The sequence below is a fragment of the Eptesicus fuscus genome, chromosome 3, assembly GCF_027574615.1.
Source record: "Eptesicus fuscus isolate TK198812 chromosome 3, DD_ASM_mEF_20220401, whole genome shotgun sequence".
NCBI lineage: Eukaryota > Metazoa > Chordata > Mammalia > Chiroptera > Vespertilionidae > Eptesicus > Eptesicus fuscus.
In genome coordinates, this window is record NC_072475.1 from 53,185,898 (window position 1) to 53,209,208 (window position 23,311).

General features: G+C 37.7%; 1 protein-coding gene across 9 annotated transcripts in view; it reads left to right on the forward strand.

Annotated features, from left to right (window-relative positions):
• The window catches only part of DLG1 (discs large MAGUK scaffold protein 1), a 248,396-nt gene that overhangs the window by 155,215 nt on the left and 69,870 nt on the right, over positions 1 to 23,311 (forward strand). For all 9 annotated transcript variants that reach the window (XM_054713852.1, XM_054713853.1, XM_054713854.1 and 6 more), the window contains 2 exons: positions 11,941 to 12,061; positions 16,995 to 17,151. In XM_054713852.1, coding sequence (XP_054569827.1) covers positions 11,941 to 12,061; positions 16,995 to 17,151 — 278 coding nt within the window. The remainder of the gene's footprint in view (positions 1 to 11,940; positions 12,062 to 16,994; positions 17,152 to 23,311) is intronic.

The window sequence follows — 23,311 nt, forward strand, 5'->3', positions numbered from 1 at the left end:
TTTACCTATTAGCTCTCCTTAAGCCGTTACCATCAGATTATTCAACTTATTTCCTGTCCCTTATGTTAGTTATCTGGTGTCCTCTTCATCAATCCTGCTTTAGTCACTGAAGATTTTAATGTCGGCCCATTGTTCTCCTTGCTACTACTGTTCATGTTGTCATTCTTAGTGATGTCCATTCAGAATCCACACTGATAATTCATTCAACAGCCTGGAGACTTTGTTTCCTGTTCTTTTTCTTTTTAATCATCCTGCTCTTCACTCCAGGTCAGATACTTGTTTCAAAGATAATAATTTAGATCTGATCATCAATACCTTCACTGCCTCTACAGTCTTGATTAAAGTCATCCAATTCTCTTACCACACTTTTTATTTCATTTACTCCTATCCTAAAATTCGTCCTCACTTTGACCTTTAATCATTTGGTGTTGCCCCCTTGTGTCTCCCATTTGTCTACTATTTTTCAAGCTTAGCTTCCATAATTTGTCATGATATTCACTTATTTGCACGTGTCTCTCTTGCCCCCTCTTTCATTGGCAGAATCCTAATTCTGGTTCACTCTGCTATCTTCCTTCATTCCTGCTTCCTAAAAAGCAGAACATGACTGGAGAAAAGCACAAAATCGTAATTAGAGTTATGACCATAAATCACAGATGGGGCCACACTGTTGTGATTGTAATCAAAATATGTATAATAACCAAAATATGGTACCCAGGCATAAAAATAGGTTTGTTGATCTGACAGCAGTTTCTCTGCTGACATTAAAATGCCCATGCTTTTCCATTATATGTCTTCTCATTTTTAATTTACATTCTCTTCCACTAGAAGACCTGTGAAACTTTTGATTTGGCCACGTATCTCTTACCACTTTACTTCAAGTTCTACTTGCTTCTCTCCCAAACTTGGAGTGTTTGGGAATTAATTTTGATATCTAAAGACAATATATTAAGCTTTCTTGTTTTATAGTTCTTTCAGGAATCTCTTAACCTAGGATTTTGCTTTTGGAAATATCATTGTGTTATCTGACCCTTCTTTGGGGCTGTCATTTCTCTATTAATTTTTAATTCCTTAAAAATTAATTTTTAATTTTCTGTTCTTAGCTCTTGCTAGAATTACAACCTATATATAATATTTATTATTATTTAAATGAACCAATAGTTTTTGGTTATATTTTTAATTTTTGCTTTTTATTTAAAATGTTTTATCGATTTTAGAGAGAGAGGAAGAGAGAGAAATATCCATGTGAGAGAGAAACATCGATCAACTGCTTCCTGCATGTCCCCAGTTGGGGTTGGAGCCTGCAACCCAGGCATGTTCCCTGACCAGGAATCTAACCAGTGACCTTAGGTGCATGGGACAAAGTTCAACCAACTAAGCCACACCAGCCAGGGCTGTTTTTTGCTTTTATGGTGCTTTTGCTTTATAGGTACATTAAAAAGGATAATTATAAATTGGATTGACAGATCTGAGCTAGTGTCAGGGCATAGACATTTTTAAATACATATTAGAGCAATTTTAGGTTCACAATAAAAATAAGCAGAAGGTACAGAATTTCCATATACCACCTGCTTCCATACACACATAGCCTCCCCTATTATCAACATCACCCACCAGAGTGGTACATCTGCTACAATTGATGACCCCACATTACCACATCATTATCCAAAGCCCATAGTTTGCATTAGGGTTCACTTTTGGTGGTGTACATTCTGTGGGTTTGGGCAAATGCATAATGACATATATCTACCATTATAGTGTCATACAGAGTATTTTCATTACCCTAAAAATCCAGCCTCCATAGTTTTGCCTTTTCCAACCATATCACATGGTTGGAATCATATAGATACAGCCTTTTGAGATTGGTTTTTTTCATGTAGTAATATGCATTTAAGGTTCTGTCATATCTTTTCATGGCTGGATAGCCTCTTTTTAGTGCTGAATAACTCTTTGTCTAGATGTACTACATTTTATTTATTTATTCACCTATGGGAGAACATTTGGTTTCTTCTAAGTTCTGTCAGTTATGAATAAAACTGCTATAAACATCCATGAACAGGTTTTTCTTTAGACATAAGTTTTCACCTCCTTTGGAGTAAATACCCAGGACTGCAATTGCTGGTTCATATGCTAAGAATATATTTAGTTTTATAAGAAACAGCCAAGGAGATTAAAAATGGCAGCAGAGTAGGTGGCTGCTGCACAGACATGCTCCCACGAACAAGCTGGAATTACAACTGAAATACGGAAAGGTTTCCTGAATAATCAACAGAAAACTCACAGGAGAGAATCCTGATACCCAAGGACCGAAGGTGGAGACCGCATAGAGACTGGTAGGAGAGACAGTGGCGGGAAAGGGCTGGCCAGGCGCCCACAGACAGTAACTAAAGTCCCGAAGAGCTATCTCAGCTGGGGGCGGGGTGGGGGAGGGGTACCACTGAGAACTCTGGGATCTAATCCCCAAGCTGGGCTCCCCAGCAGAGAGCACCAAATCTGAGGAGGGTACCCACATAACATCTAGCTGTGAAAAGCAGCAGGTTCCTGTCTGCCAGGGAGTAGCGGCTGAAAGTTCGGCACCCTCTTAAAGGGTCAGTGCACAAAAATTCCCTGTGGAACCACCCATCTTGTGCTCTGGCAGAGGGAGGATGAAGTGGACTGGAGCTGTGAGAGCAGAACCCAGAACTGGGGACTTGGGGGAAAGAGCTCAGAAGGCAGACACCCCAAGTTTCCTGGGCTAAGTCATTCCCTCACACAGCAGAGGACATCTTTCCCACATACACATTTGCCTTGCCTCAGGGGAAGACGGTCAACACATCCTATTGGAAAACACCTTGCCCTGAGGCTACTTAAGAAATTAAAAGTAACAGTTAGCCTCCAGGGAGAAACAATTGCCCCACTCTTTTGATAAAAACTCTCGCCACACCTGAGGACGATTGCCTGGGGCTGTTTAAGTCAGAATCCTATCAGTCTGTAGATAGAGGCCGTCTCTGGAGGGTTTGAGTCTTTCCCTGATCCAATTAGTCAGAATCACACTTGAACACTGTCCTGCACTAGAGATTGAGAGGTATAGAGGAACTACCTCAAACATAGTCACAAACCCAGACAACCAAAATGAGGAGACAAAGAAACAACCCTCAAATGAAAGAACTAGAGAATTCTCCAGAAGAAGAGATAAATGAAGCAGAAATAAGAAATTTATCTGAAACAGTTCAGAGTAATGATGGTAAAAATGCTCAACAGTATGAAAAAAGATGTAGTAACTATGAAAAAAGAACAGTCTGAGATAAAGAACGACATAACACAAAGAACACACTGGAAGGAATACACAGCAGATTAGGGGAAGCTGAGGATCGAATCAGTGAATTAGAAGACAGAGTTGAAAATATCACTCAATCAGAGAACCAAAAATAAAAGCACAATTAAAAAACAGGAGGACAGTTTAAGGGGCCTGGGGACAATATGAAATGTAACAATATTAGAATAGCAGGTGTGCCAGAAGGGGCAGAAAAGGTGAAAGGAATAGAGAAGGTGTTTGAAGAAATAATGGCAGAAAACTCCCCTAACCTGGTAAAGGAAAAAGTCACACAAGTTCAGGAAGCACAGAGAACCCCAAACAGACCCACGCCAAAACACATCATAATTAAAATTCCAAAAATTAAAGACAAAGAGAGAATCTTAAAGGCAGCAAGAGAAAAGAAAACTGTTACCTACAAAGGAGTTCCCATAAGGCTGACACCTGATTTCTCATCAGAAAGTCTACAGGCCATAAGGGAATGGCACGAAGTACTCAAGGTAATGGAAAGCAAGGATCTGAGACCAAGATTACTACATCCAGCAAGGCTATCATTCAAAATACACAGTCAAATAAAGAGCTTCCCAGACCAAAAAAAAAAAAAAGGAGTTCATCATCACCAAGCCAGCATTACAAGAAATATTAAGGTTTATTGCATTAACATTTATTATATTTAAGATCATCTTTCTTTAAATATTAAAAAATAAAAATTTGATTTAAAAAAAAAGAAACAGCTAAATTATCTTTCAAAGTAGCTGTATCATTTTGCATTCCTACTAGCAAAGTATGAGAATCCCTGTTGCTCCATATCCTCACTAGCATTTGATGTTATCAGTGTTCTGTATTTGGCAGTATCTCATTGTTTTAATTATCATTTCCTTAATGACGTATGATGGGGAGTGTCTTTTCATGTGCTTATTTGCCATCTGTATATCTTCTTTGGTGAGGTGTCTCTTAAAGGTCTTTGACACTTTTTTTCAATTACAGCAGACCTGAAATACTAGTTTCAGGTGTACCACATAGTAATTAGACATCTTATTACATCAATAAATCTAGTACCCATCTGGCACCATACATCGTTTTTACAGTATTATTGACTATATTCCCTATGCTGAACTTCACATATTTTGGCACATTTTTAAATGTGTTTTTTTGTTGTCTTATTGTTAAAGGTTCTTAGTATATTTTGCCTAACAGTCCTTTATCAGATATGTCTTTTGCAAATATTCTCTCCCAGTCTTTGTCTAATCTTTTAATTCTCTAGACATTGTCTTTCACATAGCATAAACATTTAATTTTAATGAAGTCTAGTGCTTGTCACTTCTTTCTTTCATGGATCATGCTTTTGGTATTGTATCTAAAAGTCATTGCCAAACCCAAGGTCATCTTGATTTTCTTCTGTTATTTTCTAGGGAGTTTTATAGTTTCGTTTTTTATGTTTAGGTCTGTGATCCATTTTGAGTTAATTTTTGTAAGGTTTATGTCTAGATTCATTTGCATGTGGATATCCAGATGTTCCAAGCACCATTTGTTAAAAAGACTATCTTTGCTCCATTGTATTGCCTTTGCTTCTTTGTCAAAGATCAGTTGACTATATTTATATGGTTCTGTTTCTGGATTCCCTATTTTGTTCCATTAATCTGTTTTGCTATTCTTTTGCCAATGCCACACGGCATTGATTACTGTAGCTTTATAGGAAGTCTTCAGTGTGAGTTTCCCAACTTTGTTCTTGTTCAGTATTGTGTCGGCTATTCTGGTCTTTTGCCTCTCTCTGTAAACATTAGAATCATTTTGACAATATCTTCAAAAAATTTGCTGGTATTTTGACTGAGTTTGCATTGAATCTATAGATCAAGTTGGGAAGAACTAATATCTTCACAATATCAAGTCTTCCTATTTATGAACAAGGAGTATCTCTCCATTTATTTAATTCTTTCATATCTTTCACCAGAGTTTTGTAGTTTTTCTCACATAAATCGTATATATATTTTATTAGATTTATTTATACATGCGTATATCATTTTAGGGGGTGCTAATGTAAGTGGTATTGAGTTTTTTATTTCCAATTCAACTAGTTATTACTGGTATATAAGAAAACAGTTTACTTTTATATATTAACCTGTATCTTTCAACCTTGCTATGATTGCTGCTTAGTTCCAGAAGGGGGTTTTTTTGGTCAAATTTTTTCAGATTTTCTACACAGATAATGATGACATCTGCATACAAAGACATTTTTATTTCTTCTTAATCTATGTGCCTTTTACTTCCTTTTCTTATCTTATTGCTTTTGCTAGTACATCCTTCACTTGTTCCTAATCTTAATGGTAAAGCTTCAAGGATCTTACCATTAAGTATGAGATTAGCTGTAGAAATTTTTTAGATTACTTTTTTATCAAGTTGAAAACACTCCCTCTATTTCTAGTTTACCGAAAGTTTTTATCATAAATTGATAGTGGATTTCATTAAATGCTTTTTCTGCATTTGTTGACTCGATCATGTGCCTTCTTCTTTAGCCTATTGATGTGTTGGATCATATTAATTGATTTTTGAAGGTTGAACCAGCCTTGCATATGTGGGATAAATCTCAAATGCTTGTGGTATATAGTTAATTTTATACATTGTTGACTTTTTTTGGTAATATTTTGTTGAAGATTTTTTCATTTATGTTCATGAAAGACATTGTTCTATAGGGTTTTTGTTTTTTGTAATTTCTTTGTCTGGTTTTGTTAATCGGCTGATGCTGGGCTCATAGAATAAGTTAGGAAATATTCCCTTGGCTTCTATCTACTGGAAGAGACTATGAAGAATTGATATAATTTCTTCCTTAAATTTTTGGTAGAATTCACTAGTGAACACATCTGAACCTGCTGCTGTTTTGGAAGGTTATCAGCTATTGATTCAATCTATATATATAAAAGCCTAAGTGACTGTCGCAACCGAAACAACCTAACAGACAACCGAACAGGCTGCATGGGACAACCAGGCCGGCAGGGGGGTTAGTGAGGGACAACCACATGACTGAGCAGCAGGCTGCGTGGGGCAACCAGGCCGGCAGGGGGGTCAGTGAGGGACGAACACACTACTGAGCAGCAGGCTGCATGGGGCGACCAGGCTGGCAGGAGCGTTAATGAGGGACGAACACACGACTGAGCAGCAGGCTGCGTGGGGCAACCAGGCCGGCAAGGGGGGGGGGTGTTGGGGGCGACCAGGCCGGTGCGGGGGGGGGGGGGCAGTTACGGGCCACTAGGTTGGCAGAGGGGGGCAGTTAGAGGCAACCAGGCCAGCAGAGGGAGGCAGTTATGGGCAACCAGGCCAGCAGGGCAGGCAGTTAGGGGTGACCAGGCCGGCGGAGGGGAGAGGGGACAGTTAGGGGCGACCAGGCTGACGGGGGGGGGAAGTTGGGGGCGATCAGGCCAGTAGGCAGAGGCAGTTAGGGGTGATCAGGCCAGCAAGGGGCGACCGGGGCAGCGGGGGCGGCAGTGAGGGGTGATCAGGCCATCAGGCAGAGGCAGTTAGGGGTGATCAGGCTGGCGGGGGGGGGGGCAGTTAGGGGCAATCAGGCAGGCAGGCAGGTGAGCAGTTAGGAGCCAGTGGTCCAGGATTGTGAGAGGGATGTCCGACTGCCGGTTTAGGATTGGGCCTAAACCAGCAATCGGACATCCCCCGAGGGGTCCCGGATTGGAGAGGGGCGGGCTGGGCTGAGGGGACCCTCCTCCTCCCATGCACGAATTTCGTGCACCGAGCCTCTAGTTTCTTGTAATAGCTATAGGCCTGTTTAGATTGTCTATTTTGTGTGTGAGTGAGCAAAGTGTGTCTTTCAAGGAATTGGTCCTTTTCATGTAAGTTATAAAACTTGTGGGTATAGGGTTGTTCCTAGTATTCCTTTATTATCATTTTAATGTCCATGGGATCTGTAGTAGTATCCCCTTTTCATTTCTGATATTAATAATTTCTGACTTTTTTTTTGTAGTTAGCCTGGCTACAGGCTTTTTATTTTATTGATCTTTTCAAATAACCAGCTTTTGGTTTTGTTGCTTTTTCTCTATTGATTTCCTGTTTTCAGTTTCATTGATTTCTTTTTTTAAATATTTGTTTTTATTTTTATTTTATTTTTCCATCACCATTTATCTCCTCTATGCCCTCTTCCACCTCCACCCTACAATCACCACACTGATGTCCATGTCCATGAGTTTTCTTTCTTTTTCTTTCTTTTTTGCTCAGTGCCTTTACCCCACCCTCCACACCTCCCTGCTCCCCACCACAGCTGTCTGCTCTCTATTTTGAGTCTATTTTGCGTGGTAGTTAATTTTTTAATTCAGTTTAATTTACTTTCAATTTAATTTGCTCTTTTTTTTTCTAGTTTCATAAGGTGATTTTTTAATTCAGTTTAATTTACTTTCAATTTAATTTGCTCTTTTTTTTCTAGTTTTATGATGATTCATTTTAGACCTTCTTTTCTAACATACGCATTCAATACTAAGCAAATTTTAAGTTGTGTTTTCATTTTCATTTAGTTCAAAACACTTCTTAATTTCTCTAGAGATTTCTTCTTTGACCCATGTGCTATTTAGAAGTGTGTTATTTAATATCCACGTATTTTAGGAATTTTAAACTACCATTTTGTTACAGATTTCTAATTTAATTCTATTGTAGTCTGAGAGCAGACATTGTATCTTTTCTCTTTTAAATTTATGAAGATGTGTTTTATGGCCCAGGATGTGGTCTATTTTGGTGAATGTTCCATGTGAACTTAAGAAGAATGTGTGTTTTGTTCTTGTTGATTGAAATAGTCTATTCTTGTCTATCATATCCAGTTGATTAATAATGTTGTTAAGTTCAACTATGTCCTTACTAATTTTCTGGCTGCTGTGTCTGTCCATCCTATCTAATAAAAGAGTAATATGCAAATTAGCCATCACTCTGCTACAGAGTTAGCCCACCCACAAGCCACTCCCACCAGCCAATCAGCAAGTATGCAAATTAACCCAACCAAGATGGCTGCAGCCACAGAGAGAGCAGGAGGAAGGCTCGGGTTTCCCCGGCAGTGGAGGAAGCCAAGCTTTCCACACACCCTGGCCGGCCCAGGCCTCCACTTAAGGCTACAAACTTTCAATTATAGAAGTTACATAAATCCCAACAGAAATGGCGGCAGCCACGGAGCTGGAAAAAGCAGGAGCCTAGGGTTGCCCCCGGCGATGAGGAAGCCAAGCTTCTGCAGCCCTGGCTGGCCCAGGCCTTCGCTCCAGGCTACAAAGTTTCCATTATAGAAGATAAATAAATTCAAACAGAAATGGCTGCCACCATGTAGCGAGCAGAAGGCTTGGCTCCGCTCCAGGCTACAAAGTTTCAATTGTAGAAGATAAATTCCAGATACCAGAGCCTCTGCTTGGGTCGCCAGGGGGCATGACCAGCTTGCAAACCACCACAGGCCCCTCGCCCAGGCCTCCCCATGCCCCAAGGGAACCCTGATCTGGGACACCCTTCAGGGCAAACCAGCTGGCCCCCACCCATGCACCAGGCCTCTATCCTATCTCATAAAAGAGTAACATGCAGATTGACCATCACTCCCAACACACAAGATGGCCGCCTCCATGTGATCAAAGATCCTGCCCCATGTGGACACAAGATGGCCACCACAAAATGGCCAGCAGGGTTGGGCAGTTGGGAGGGACCAGGCCTGCAAGGGAGGGCAGTTAAGGGGTGACCAGGCCAGCAGAGGAGGGAAGTTGGGGGCAAACAGGCTGGCAGGGGAGCAGTTAGACATCAACCAGGCTGGCAGTGGAGTGGTTAGGGGGTGGTCAGGCTGGCAGGCAGAAGCGGTTAGGGGCAATCAGGAAGGTAGGCAGGCGAGTGGTTGGGAGCCAGCAGTCCTGGGTTGTGAGAGGGATGTCCGTCTGCCCGTTTAGACCCGATCCCGGTGGGATTGGACATCCCTCGAGGGGTCACAGATTGGAGAGGGTGCAGACTGGGCTGAGGGATCCCCCCCCCCCCCTCACCGGGCCTCTAGTTTGTTAAGAGGCTGTGGATGCAGTTCTGTCTGTTTTGACTGCATGTAGTTTGATACTGTTATCAGGTACGTACATGTTAAAGATTGTTAAGTGTGTTTCTTGTAAACAAAATATAGTTAAGTCTGATTTTTTTATCCACTTTAACCATCTTTATTTTATAATTGGTGCATGTAGTCCATTGGTGTTCAGAGTGATTATATAATTGGAATAATATGTATTATATTTGTTAGTTTTCTATTTGTTGCCCTTTTTTGTTCTTATATTTGTCATTCACTTTTTTTCAGCCTTTTATGGTTTTTATTAAGCATTTTATATTATTCCATTTTCTCTCCTTTCTTAGCATGTCACTTACTTTCTTTTTACTCTGGCTTAGTGCTCACGCTTGAGTTTGCAATATACATGTACAAGTAATCCAAATCCACTTTCAGATAACACTATACAGCTTCACAGATACTGTGGGTACCTAATAATAACAATATAGTCTATGGCCATACCACCCTGAATGAGTCCGATCTTGTCTAATAATAACAAAATAATCCTAAATTTTTCCTCCCATCACTTGCGTTATTGCTAATATTTATTTCATTTATACATAAGTGCCCATGTGCACACCCACACAAACATAGTTGAATACAGTGTTGCTGTCATTATTTTGAACAGTATTATCTGTCAGATCATAGTAAGAAAAATGAGTTTTTATTTTATTCCTTCTTCGATGCTTTTTCTTTCTTTACATATAATTGAGTTTCTGACCTACTGACTTTTCTTCTCTCTGAAGAATGTCTTCACACATTTGAAATAGCAAGTGTACTAGCAACAAATTCCCTCAATACAGGGTAAGGATGTATTTTTTTCTCTTAACACTAAATATTTCCACACTCTTGCTTGAATGGTTTCTGAGGAGAAATCAGATGTAATTCTCATTTTTGCACCTTTAACAATGAGGTGTGGGGCGATTTCTGTGGTTTCTTATTGGAATATTTTCCTTCCCCTCCCCTTTTTTCTTTGACTTTGTATAATTTAAAAAGGGTTTTCCTATGTATAATTATCTTGGCATTTATACAGCATAGAGCTTCCTAGATCTGTGGTTTGGTGTCTGACATTAATTTGGGTAAATTCTCAATCATTTTTGTTTCTAATAGTTCTTCTATTCCTTTCTCACCTTCTCCTTTTGGTATTTTTATTATGTGTACCTTTTATAGTTGTCCCACAGTTGTTGGATATTCTGTTTTGGTTTTATTAGGTTTTTAATCAGTCCTTTTTCTCTTTACTTTTTAGTTTTAGAAGTTGCTATTGTGATACCCTCAAACTCAGAGATTTTTTTTTTCCTCAGCTGTATTTAGACTATTAATAAGCCCATCAAAGGCGTTATTTATTTCTATTACAGTGTTTTTGATCTCCAGTATTTCTTTTTTGTTTCTTAGAATTTCCATCTCTCTACTTACATTGCTCATCTGTTCTTGCATACTGTTGGCTTCTTTATTAGAGCCATTAGTATACTATTCATTGTTTCAAATTCCTGGTCTGATAATTTTATCATTGCTTTCATGTCTGAGTCTGGTTCTGATGCTTGCTCTTTCTCTTCAAACTGTGTTTTTGCTTCTTAGTATGTCTTACAATTTTTTTCTTGATAACTAAGCATGATGTACTGGGTAAAAGGAGCTTCTATAAATAGGCCTTTAATGATGTGGTGATACAGTTTGGGGGGAGGGAAAGTGTTCTGTATATAGTCCTATGATTAGGGCTCAGTCTTTTAGTCAGTTTGTGCCTCTGGAATGTGAACTTTACAGTGCTTCTCAGTATTTCCCACCTCCTCCATAGGTAGGTGGGACAGGATGGTTAGAGTGGGCTGGAGTTGGTTATTTCCCAATAAAAGCTCAGCAGGTTAGGGGCTAGTTAATAGTTCCTCCTAGGGGCAGACTCTGTTGAGAAGAACAGAATGCTTGTGTCTTCCAAAATGATTCTTTTTCCCTTCCTCCTGCATAGAAGCACAAGGGGTTTTTTTTTTTTTTTTTTGGTTTTTTTCAGTATTCACTGTAAGACCCAGTAGAGATCCAGGAGGTAAAATTAACAAAAGTGTGGGGTCCCTGGATGACAGGGTCCACCTGGTGTTTTTTACTTTCAGAGTGGTCCACCCTGAGCCTCCAAAAACTTGTCAATTATGATTCAGGCTTCTCTACCCCAGCAGTTCTTCCCACAGAGGTTTCTGTTCTGGTTAAGTTGTGATTCTCTGTTTGCTGCCAATCTCTCCAATTTGAGAGACAGCAGTTTGCCCTGTGACCTCCCTTATCTTAAGGATTAAAGAATCGTTGATTTTTTTAGTTTGTTTAGCTTTTTAGTTGTTTTTAGGACAGAGTGATGACTTCCACACTTCTTATATGCTAAACTAGAAACATACTATTAATCATTTGGTTTTTACAAGTTTGCTTACTGATCTGAATATTTGAACTAGTTTTTACCTGGAAACTTGACCTTGTCTAATTTTTTTTACCTGATAAATAAATGTTCTCTGACAAATTCTATTATAGGAAAAAGTGAATATGAATTATACATTAATTAATATTTAATTTTCTAATTCACAAATGTGATACTGAATAGCTTGTTTCATTTTTCAAGTGTTTTTTCACTTTCTTTATTTTGAAGCTGCTTCTCAGCCCGTTGATAACCATGTTAGCCCATCTTCCTACTTGGGCCAGACACCAGCATCACCAGCCAGATACTCACCTGTTTCTAAAGCAATGCTTGGAGATGATGAAATTACACGGTAAGGAACTGAACACACATACATCCTTCTTACATAAAGCCAACTATTAGGTGGAGTTCTAATCAGCCAAGTAGGATAGCCATAATTTTCAGGACTAAATTTTTATTGACAGATGAGGAACCTAAACCTTAATTTTTCATTGGATGATTTATTGAAGAGACTGAAGTGTAAAAATATTTTATATTACAAATAAATCACTGCTTTTTCTTAATATTGCTATTTTTTAATGATTGGTAAATTATCATTAGAAAGTAGCTATGGTAAAAGTTCAGAACATATTTAGGGATATTTAAAACTAACTTTTCATATATTTTTATCTAATATATACCATATAATATTGTGGCATTTATTTTTCAGAATTCAACAAGTAGTATTTTCTCTAACACCTAAAATATACTTTCAACTAACATTACTAACTGCACTCAAGTTTGTAGATTAACTCTCTTTTTATTCCCAAAGAACTCTCAACTATGTGGGAAAAAGTAAGTGAAAAAGTATTTTAGATCTTTTTCACATTTAATATAGTAATAAGACATGTTTGTACATTTTGTTTTATACTTTGTACAAGTATTTCATATTATAGCACTTACCATTAAACATATGCTAATTAATGCCTATTTTATGTTTTTATTAATTGCATTATTGTCAGAATTATTATTTTTGAAGCTTCATAAGTCTAATTATTCTTTATTTGTCAGACTCCTTTAGGCAGTGATCTCTTTAAGGTCATATAAGGAATGTTTGTCTTTGTCTTCTTCTACAAGAATTAGCAATGTTGAGAACTTAATTTAAAAGGTGCTCAGTAATTATGTTTGGAATGAAAATCAGCAGAAAGCATAGTGTTTGTGATGATTATATGAATTTTTAAGGCTATTAGTGTTTAGGCTGTGCTCCTATACTTATTCTATATAATAAAAGGCTAATATGCAAATTGTCCCCTCAACCGGGAGTTCGACCAGGGGGTGGGGCCAGCCGGCCAATGGCCCGTGGCCCCTCCCCCCGGTCAATCGGCCCCAATTAGGGTGGGCTGGCTGGACCCTACCTGTGCACAAATTCGTGCACCGGGCCTCTAGTCTGTCATAATTATTTTGTTGCTTTCTAATAGTGCCTATAGGAGTAAAGAGGAAAATAATTAATGGCTTATCTAGTCTTTAATCTCTGCTTATTTTTCAAACTAACAGATACGTTATATTAGCATCTTGATTGCTGTTTCCCATCTTTTTCACTTGTATATCTCCTGTCTAGAATATTGTATTGGACTTTGTAGTATTGCATGATGGGTGTACCTGTTTTCTATACTTTTCTATAAAATTCAGGTGGTTGGTTACTAGATATGTCTTCCCAAATTGGTGTGCGTTTTATCACTCCCTTTTGATAATTACACTACTATGCCCAGAACTTCTTTACCTTTTCATCAGAAGTTCTCCACAGTTTGATCCTAAAGCAATCTTTCAAAGGTTATCTCACATTACCAATCTTACATAAAATAAAAGAAATCCCAACAAACAGTTGATTTAAAGGTTTATTTTTAACAGATATGACCCACATACAATTTAGCCATTTAAAGTGTACAACTCTTGGTATATCACATTATTAATTTTTTTAATACGGTAAAATATACATAACATAGCATTTGCCATTTTTACATTTTCAAATGTGCAATTCAGTGACATTAGTTGCATTCATAACATTATGCAACCATCACCACTATCTATTTCCAAAACTTTTCCTTACCTCAGACAAACTCTGTAACCGCTAAGAAATAACTCCATTTCCCTATCCTCCCTGCTCCTCCTGGTAACCACTACTCTACTCTCTGTCTCTATGAATTTGCCTACTCCAGATTGTTAATATAAGTGGAATCTTAAAATACTTATCCTTTTATGTCTGGCTGTAGCATATACAGAACTTCATTCCTTTTTATGGCTGAATAATATTCCATTTTGTGTATATACCCCATTTTGTGTATCCATTCATCTGTGACAGACACCTGAGTTGTTCCCACCTTTTGGGTATTGTGAATAATGCTATTATAAACAATGGCATGAGAGTATCAGTTTCTGTCCCTGCTTTCAATTCCTTTTAATCAGTGATTTTCAATCAGTGTGCCACAAGAATTTTTACAACATTCAATACTTAACTGTTTAATCAGGAGCACTGACTGCTTTTCCCTTAAATTGTCAAAAAACATGACAATAGCACAGCTTTGTTTATGCCAGGTTTTCTCTAAAGCTGAGATGGCAGCCAATCAACCGCTCTCTGAAGAGTGTAGTGTTGCTATTAATAAAGTGACATCTTATAAGCCGCACATCAGTAATGCTTATTTATCTATGCCCTATAATTCCATTGAAGACTAGGTACAACTTCTTTTTGCCGAATTCTTTGAAGACCAAGCTGAGGTGAAGAGGGAAAATGGAAAGGAATTCCTGAAATATCTAAGAAAATGTGGGAGCAAAATTTGCCTTCCAATGTTTAAGAGGCCTGAGATAAATAACTGGGGAACCGGCATAAAAGCTGGTTGGGGGTCACCACAACATGAGGAACTGTATTAAAGGGTCGTGGCATTAGAAAGGTTGAGAACCACTGCTCTAGAGTGAGGAAAACCACCTGCAAGTCCAGCTAGGAAATCATAAGCGATTAGCAAATCAGGCCCAGGAGAGAAGGAAGACCCATTGTAAAAGCCTGCTGAAGTGTTAGGTAAATAGACCTTAACATCAGAAGACAACAAAGCATGTCTTTCCATTGTAGTAGGTCCCAAATCAGTCAGCTGCTTAAGAATCTTGATCTTCTCCATTTGATAGAAGACTGCTTTTCTTCATTGGTGTGTGTACAAATAAACCTATATTTGCATTATTTTTTTAAAAAAAAACAACAACAACATGACAATAGCCACCACAACAATAGCTGTCCGCTGTGAATGAATCAAAACTACACCTTTTTTTATTTTTGTCAGATCGGCAAAAATATATTTTTGAGTGTGCCACCAAATTTTAGTAATTAGTTTATATGTGCTATGAGATGAGAAATGTTTGAAAATTGCTGCTTTAGATATATATCTGTGAGTGGAATTGCTGGATCATATAGTAACTGTGTTTAAGTTGATGAGGAACTTCCTATTTTCTATAGAAGCCACATCATTTTACATTCCCACCGTCAAAATTTTAGGGTTCCAGTTTTTCCACATCCTCACCAACACTTGTTTTTCATGTTTTGTTTTATTTTATAGCCATTGTAGTAGTTGGACATATTGTGATTTTTACACATTTTCCTAATTACTAATAATGTTGAAGCATCTTTTCATGGGCTTTGAAAAATTAGAATTTATTTTTCTCTGGAAATACTATTGGATTTCTGCAGGGTAATTTTAATTAAGTATTATTTACTACTATAGAAGTAGAATTCATACATATGTTTAAAGCATAATAGGAACCCTAAACCATGAGTCTACCATCTACAAAGAAAATAAAACATCACCAATATAGTAAAACCTATCCTGTGTCCTGCTTTTCTGCACTGCCCCACCAAGTTAACTGCTTTTCTGAATTTTGGATTTATTCCTTTTTTTCTTTCATATATGTTTGTGTATATAATATATCCTAAGCAGTATATATTTAGTTTTGCAGTTTTTGACAAGAAAATATAATTTTGTTAACACTATAAGTGAACTGGCAAAACTGATACATCTGTATGACTAGAAAATACCATTTTAAGTTTTGAGTAGACAAATATTTAAGAAGCTTAATTTCACATTATATGGAAGTATTCCTAAAATACATTTGTAAAAGTTATTTACTTCTTCTAAGCCCTTTGCTATCAATAGATTTCTGTGATGTTTTAGAAAAATCAGATTAAATTTAAAAAATGTTATCAGATATGATATAGTCTAATCTCAAGTGATGTTCTGTATTTCATTATATAAAATAATCTGCTGCTGGAATTTTCATGATCTTACCACAGGAGATGATTGATTTTCACACAACTATGTATAACTGGTAGCAAATGTGAAACGTTATTAGTGGTAAGATATATTTTTATTTCAGAGATTTTAAATAGGTGGTTTGTGGGGCAAAAAAAGGGTGCATCTTAGAAAGGACAAAAAGCAGAGGTAGATAGATGGATGTGACTTAAAAAATAAAGATATTTAATTGTTTCATATAAAAAATCTGGAGGTGGGCAATTCCAATGTTTATGTAGCAACCCTCGGTCCATGGTTTCTCTGCTTGATCTTAGCTTCATGATTGTTATGTGTTCAAACCAGTAATGGGGTTTTATCATTTATTCTTTAGTGGGGGGTGTTATTTTGGGTGGGGAGGCAAACAAATGTGCTTTATCCTTGTTAGGGTCTGTCTTTCTTTGGAAATGACAGTGAAATTTCCCTTCATTTCTCAGAAGCCAGAAGAGGATCATAGCAAAGGGTTAATGACTGGCTTAAGTTAATCATGAACTCATCCCTTTGGGATTGGAAAAAGGACCTACCTTCTCTATGACAAAGGGATATCTGCCTTTTACAAAATCTAAGAAGTAGGGGAAATAGGCAATAAAATGTACACAACATCAATTTTCCTAAGTGTATTATATATACAATATTCCCTGAGTAGGCTCTTTATATCATTTTTTTAAATTTCCACATTGTTTTCTTCTTTCTGTTTTAGTTTCATGTTTTCTTCCTTTTGTTTTAGTTTCATGTTTGTTTTTTAACATGGGTTTTGCTTTTATATAAAATTAGGATTTTTACTTTTAATTTCTAAGCCTAATTTCTAGGGTTAGAAAGAATTCCTTACTCTACAATTTCAAAAACCCTTTTATATTTCATCTAGCTTTCTTTATAATTTGAAAAGAGTTATCAATAGGGAATTCTTTCTCATTGATACAGTGTCAAATTCTGTATAAAATTTATAAGATAAACAATTTTTTTTTTTTTTTTAATTTTTAGGGAACCTAGAAAAGTTGTTCTTCATCGTGGCTCAACAGGCCTTGGTTTCAACATTGTAGGAGGTGAAGATGGAGAAGGAATATTTATTTCCTTTATCTTGGCTGGAGGACCTGCTGATCTTAGTGGAGAGCTCAGAAAAGGAGATCGTATTATATCGGTAGGATATGTTAATCAAAGTAATGTGTGTGTTTTTATTTTAACTATGACCTATTATTAAATTTTTTTGTTTTTACATCCTAAAGGTATGAGATATTTTAGTTAATCTTACCATTTTACAGCTTAATTGTAGAATTATAGAGAGAACATGATCTACATGACATTTTATTTTGATATTTGGCTTACTTATAAGTGTCATTTTTATGAATGTCTTTTATGCTATGTCTGTTAACTCAACCTATGTCTTTATATGTCTATTAACTCCCTTGCTACTTGTTTAGTTTAGATCTTTATTTTAATCTGTTGTCTGCTTAATATATTATTTTAAAAGATTTTTTTAAGCTGTCTGAATATGATGATGGGTTTAGCACTTTGTCTTTGTAGCAGTTTTTTTTTCATTGTATCTATGAAACTATGTTATAAAATGCACTAAATTTAGAATCATCATTTCTTTCTAGTGAGTTGAACTTTTTGATCCCCCATATTTATTATAATGGTTTTTATCCTAGAAGGTATATTGCTGATATTAATGTAACTGCTAACATTTTTGCTTGATATTCATCTCATCTTTTCTTCCCTTTTTACTTTCAGTTTGTGCATTTATGTGGCTGTTGTCCATATAATTTTATACTAAAACGGATCAATAATTCTATTCTACCTAATGGCTCACAGACTTTGAGAAACTTCAGTTCTAATGATCTGTTTCTAGTATTTTACTTCTGTTTCACTTTTATATCCCCCAAACTGAGTCATTTTTATTTTTTTTAACAGTTAATCCATTTGTTCTATCATTTTTTTTTGTTCTTATATCTTCTGTGTTTTTTAGTAGGCCACTAACAGCATTGGGATTTGTTTTATTGTATAGGACTGTCTTGTTCATTGTAGAAAATTTAGCCTTTTAAGCTCCCATTCTCTTGCTAGAAGAAATCCCTAGTTATTTTAAGAAGAAAAAGTGTCCCTCAAATATCCAGATGCACCTTAGTGGGAGCCCTTGGATTATTCTTTAGCAGTGATTTTTTTTTTAATAATTGATTGATTGATTTGAGAGAGAGAGAGGAAGAGAGAGAAACATCGATTATTGTTCCACTTATTTGTGCCTTCATTGTTTGATTTTTCTACATGTCCTGACCGGGGATTGAACCCATAACCTTGGCATATCGGATTGATGCTCTAAGGTAGTGGTTCTCAACCTTCCTAATGCCGCGACCCTTTAATACAGTTCCTCATGTTGTGGTGACCCCCAACCATAAAATTATTTTCGTTGCTACTTCATAACTATAATTTTGCTACTGTTATGAATCGTAATATAAATATCTGTGTTTTCCGGTGGTCTTGGGCGACCCTGCTAGCGGTTCTCAACCTGTCAGTCGTGACCCACAGGTTGAGAACCGCTGCTGTAGAGCCTAAGACCAGTAGCAAAATTACAGTTATGAAGTAGCAACGAAAATAATTTTATAGTTGGGGGTCACCACAACATGAGAAACTGTATTAAAGGGTCACGGCATTAGAAAGGTTGAGAACCACTGCTCTAAGGCATCATTTCTTCCTAGTGAGTTGAACTTTTTGATCCCCTGGTCAGGGGTCGGCAATGACTTCTTGATGATACTCTTAGCGTTTGTCTGAAAATAACGTTATTTTACCCTGATGTGTAAATATAATTAAGTCTAGAATTCTAGGTTGACAGTTGTTGTCCAGTACTTTGAAGATATTGCTTTATGCATGCTATTTGGAAAATAATACAATAATTAATAAACAGTAATCCTATATAATAAAAGCGTAATATGCAAATCGACTGAAAAGCGGAACGACCGGTCGCTATGACATGCACTGACCACCATGGGGCAGATGCTCAATGCAGGAGCTGCCCCCTTGGTGGTCAGTGCGCTCCCACAGGGGGAGCGCCACTCAGCCAGAAGCCGGGCTGTGCCCTCTCACAGTCCAGGACCCTTCGGGGGATGTCCACCTGCCGGCTTAGGCCTGTTCCTGCCACCGCCGCTGCGCTCACCCGCTGTGAGCCTGGCTTCTGGCTGAGTGGTGTTCTCTGTGGGGGGGAGTAGGCCTAAGCCAGCAGTCAGACATCCCCTGAGGGCTCCCGGACTGCGAGATGGTGCAGGCCTGGCTGAAGGACCCTTCCCACTCCCAGTGCACGAATCTCGTGCATCGGGCCTCTAGTACAAGAATAAACTCTGTTTCACACACTCACAACTATAAACCTACTTTTGTCACACCCTGTATGCTATTTTGTTTTTAATTTAAAAGTTTAGGCAACACTTTAAAATTGTACGATCTGAGATATAGAAACAAACCTATATCCTGTGTTGCCAATAATATTCAATATTGATGACTATTTAAATAATTTCTTACAGACCTATAGAGACCTTTTCAACTAAAGAATATAAAGAAAACAAAATCTGAAAATACTCCTCAAACTGAAGGTATATGTTGTTGGAACAGGATAGGAAAAGCATTCAAAAATGTACATTGTATCTTTTTACAGTTTTCTATCAATCAATCCCTCTTGCCACCTAATCCTTACCTGCACATACTTAACATGTATCACCATAGTCCTGCAACCTATATCTTACAAGAGACTTGGAGGAATTGAAGTGGAAGTTATGTAACTTTTCTCTCTCGTGGCGGTTGTTACACAACATTTAAAATTGTCAAAACTCTTAACTGTAAACTAAAAAAAGATTAATTTATTGAATATAAATTATGCCTAAATAAAAATAGATGTTTAAAGTCATAACCAGGTATCATATCCACCCAGTTAAATGATTTTTTAAAAATTGATGACAATAAAACATTGGTAAGGGTATGGAGTAATTATTGTAACTCTCATTCATTACTGGTAGACAGATAAAATAATACAATTACTACAAAAACTTTTGGGGACGTTTTCGAGAAATTAAACATATATCTAACCTTATCACCCAGATTTTACCCACAAAATCGTGTATCTACAAAAATCACTTTAACAGTAATGTTTGTAACAGTCTTGTTCATAATGACCCAGATTTTGAAATAATTTGTGTTCATCAACAGTAAAGTAGCTAAATAAATTGTTATATATTTATACAATATACTTCACAGCAATTGTATAATTGTGGATAATTAGCATGTATTCCAGTTACATGCTAATCATGAGCATGCAACACTAATTTGTATTAATAGAAGTCAGAAAGTTGGTGCTGACTATAATAGACACAATGGAAATGTGGATTGGTTAATGGAGAGGTATATCTTTCATAGGTGCATACAGTTGTTGAAAATTCTTCCAACTGAACTGTTGAAATTTGTACTTTTTTTTTCTTATAAATTATATTGTAATTTAAATTTTTAAAATAAGTTACAGTATTGCCCTGGCTAGTGGACTAAGTTGTTAGAGCATCAACTACACACCAAAGTCTCGCAGGTCCTAGTACCAATCAAGGGCACATACCTGGGTTGCAGGTTTGATCCCCAGCCCTGGTCTAAAAATCTCAAAGCAAAAATAAGTGTGTTTTAAATTGTCAATGAGGAACCACTTTATATGGTTCACTGACACACTGCCAGATTATGTTAGTCTGACTAATACAACCTGCTTCACTCAGAACTTTCCCAGTTTTAGTACTGAAAGCTTTGTCTGGAAATCCCTTTAGTCTCAATTTTAAAACTGAACATCCCAGATAGTGCAGCCCAATTGCACATCCTAATGTGAGTATAAATTAAGTACCTGTATAGCCTTGTTTGGCAGTATGCATTAATAACCTTAAAATTTCAATGCTTATAAGCTTCTCTATGGAAATATCCTGAAAGCAATAGGAAAACCTATGAACAGGAGAAAAACATGAGAAAATATATTCAAAACTAAATAAACCTTGAAACAAATTTAAATACCTCATTAGACAAAATTTAACTTTTTTCAATTTTCAGCTTGTATCAGAATCACCTTGAGGCCTTGTTAAAAGATCGATTTCTAGACCCCCCCCCATCCCTAAACTTTCTGATTTAGTATAACTTGAATAGTTCCTGAAATTTTTATTCTTAACAAGTTTCCATGAGATACTGATATTGCTACCCCTAGAATCAAACTTTGTGAACCACTCTTGTAAAGACATCACTGTTGTTTATTTTTAATTTTAAGTCCACATTACTGAGGAAGTATAAGTTATTTGGGAAAACAAGGAAATAATAAGTTTTATAAAATATTATCTTTAACATTTTGTTGAAAAAATAAGTTTTTGAAATTATGATCTATTACATATGTAGAATACTACATTTTTCAAACTGGTACAAATGAGGTGGTATTGTTACTTCCAATGATGCCAAACATGGTGGATAATATAGTTAATATTCACTAAAAATTTAGAATCATGGAATCTTAGAATCAAAAGTGACTCAAAAGCATCTAACTATGAAACAAGAGGTTTTGATTTAATTCCCAGTCAGGGCACATGCCCGGGTTCGATTCCTAGTGGGGGATGGAGTGCAGGAGGCATCTGATCAATGATTCTCTCTCATTATTGATGTTTCTATCCCTCCTTCTCCCTTCCTCTATGAAATCAATAAAAATATTTTTTTAAGTGACTCAAAAGACTTCACAGAAATTCTCTCTTCTATAAAAGCAGTGGGAAAAATTACCATACTTGTCAGAATGAACTTTTTCAGAACTCTGGAAATGAGTCAAAAGTTTGCCTCAATTCAAGAAGTATTTATTCAAGAAAATTGGCTGAATCTCCATAAGAATGAGCTTTAGCTTGTCTAAGTCCCATCCTCAGCTCTCCATACCACAATAGCCTTAAAAAATAGCCTACATTCACAGTGAAAACCAGTAACTTGAAAGCCACTAAAGAGACCAGAATGGGGGTAGAACTTTCAGAGGCTCTTTCCCAGATAAATGTCATAATTTGACCTGTCTGTTGGTTCTTGGAACACCCTACTTTTAAGATTCTCTGTATTTGATCTTATTCAGAACTCCACCAGTACAAAAGCCTGTCAAAACAATTGCAGGCCCTGGCTGATGTGGCTCAGTTGGTTAGAGCGGCTTCCCTTGTACCTGAAGGTCCCAGGTTTGATTTCCAATCAGGGCACATGCCTGGGTTTCCATCTCTTTATCCCTGCTCTCTAAAATCAATAAAATAAAACAACTATAGGCACATTATGGCTGCTTAAGACATTGGATAACAGTTGAGGCAAACAGACTGTGGGATCGGGCCTAAACCGGCTGTCAGACATTCCTCTCGCAATCCAGGACAACTGGCTCCTAACCGCTCACCTGCCTGCCTGCCTGATCGCCCCTAACCACTCTGCCTGCCGGCCTGCTCACCCCCAACTGCCCCCCACTGCTGACCTACTCGCCCTCAACTGCCCCCCCGCCGGCCTGCTCACCCCCAACTGACCCCCCCCCCCGGCCTGCTCGCCCCCAACTGCCCTCCCCTGCCAGCCTGATCACCCCCAACTGCCCCCCCTGCCGGCCTGCTCGCCCTCAGCTGTCCCCGTCCCCCACCCCACCCCCCCGCCAGCCTGCTCACCCCCAACTGCCCTCCCCTCCTGGCCTGATCGCCCCTAACCTCCTCTGCCTCAGCCCTGCCACCATGGCTTTGTCCAGAAGGTCTCCTGGTCTAATTAGCATATTACCCTTTTATTAGTATAGATGTTCAGTTTTTAACAAAAAAATTATGAGATATGCCGAAAACATGAAAATAGTGGCCAAAGCCCTGGACAGTAGTTTGAGTGTCAGCCTGTACAACAGAGGGTCACAGGTTTGATTCCTGGTCAAGGACACACCACCTGGCTTGCAGGTTCATTCCCCACCTCTGATTGGGGTACATGCAAAAGGCAATCAGTCAAATGTGGGGGGGGGCTCTCTCTCTTCCCCCCCCTCCCTCCCTCCCACCCCCCATCCCCCACACATTTTCTCTCCCTTCCAGTCTCTCTGAAAAAGCAATGAGAAAAATATCCTCAGGTGAGGATTAACAAAAAAATAAATAAGTAAAGATAAGGGGCTAAAAACTTTTCCCTTTTTTTTTTTTTTAATTTTTACATATCTGAGAAGCTTGGTAAGTTCCAGTTAGAATAAACTTAAAGAAATCCACTCCATAGATCCATCATAATCAAACTGTCAGAAAACAAAAGAAAGAATCTTAAAAGCAGAGAGAAATGATGCCCATACAGGGGAG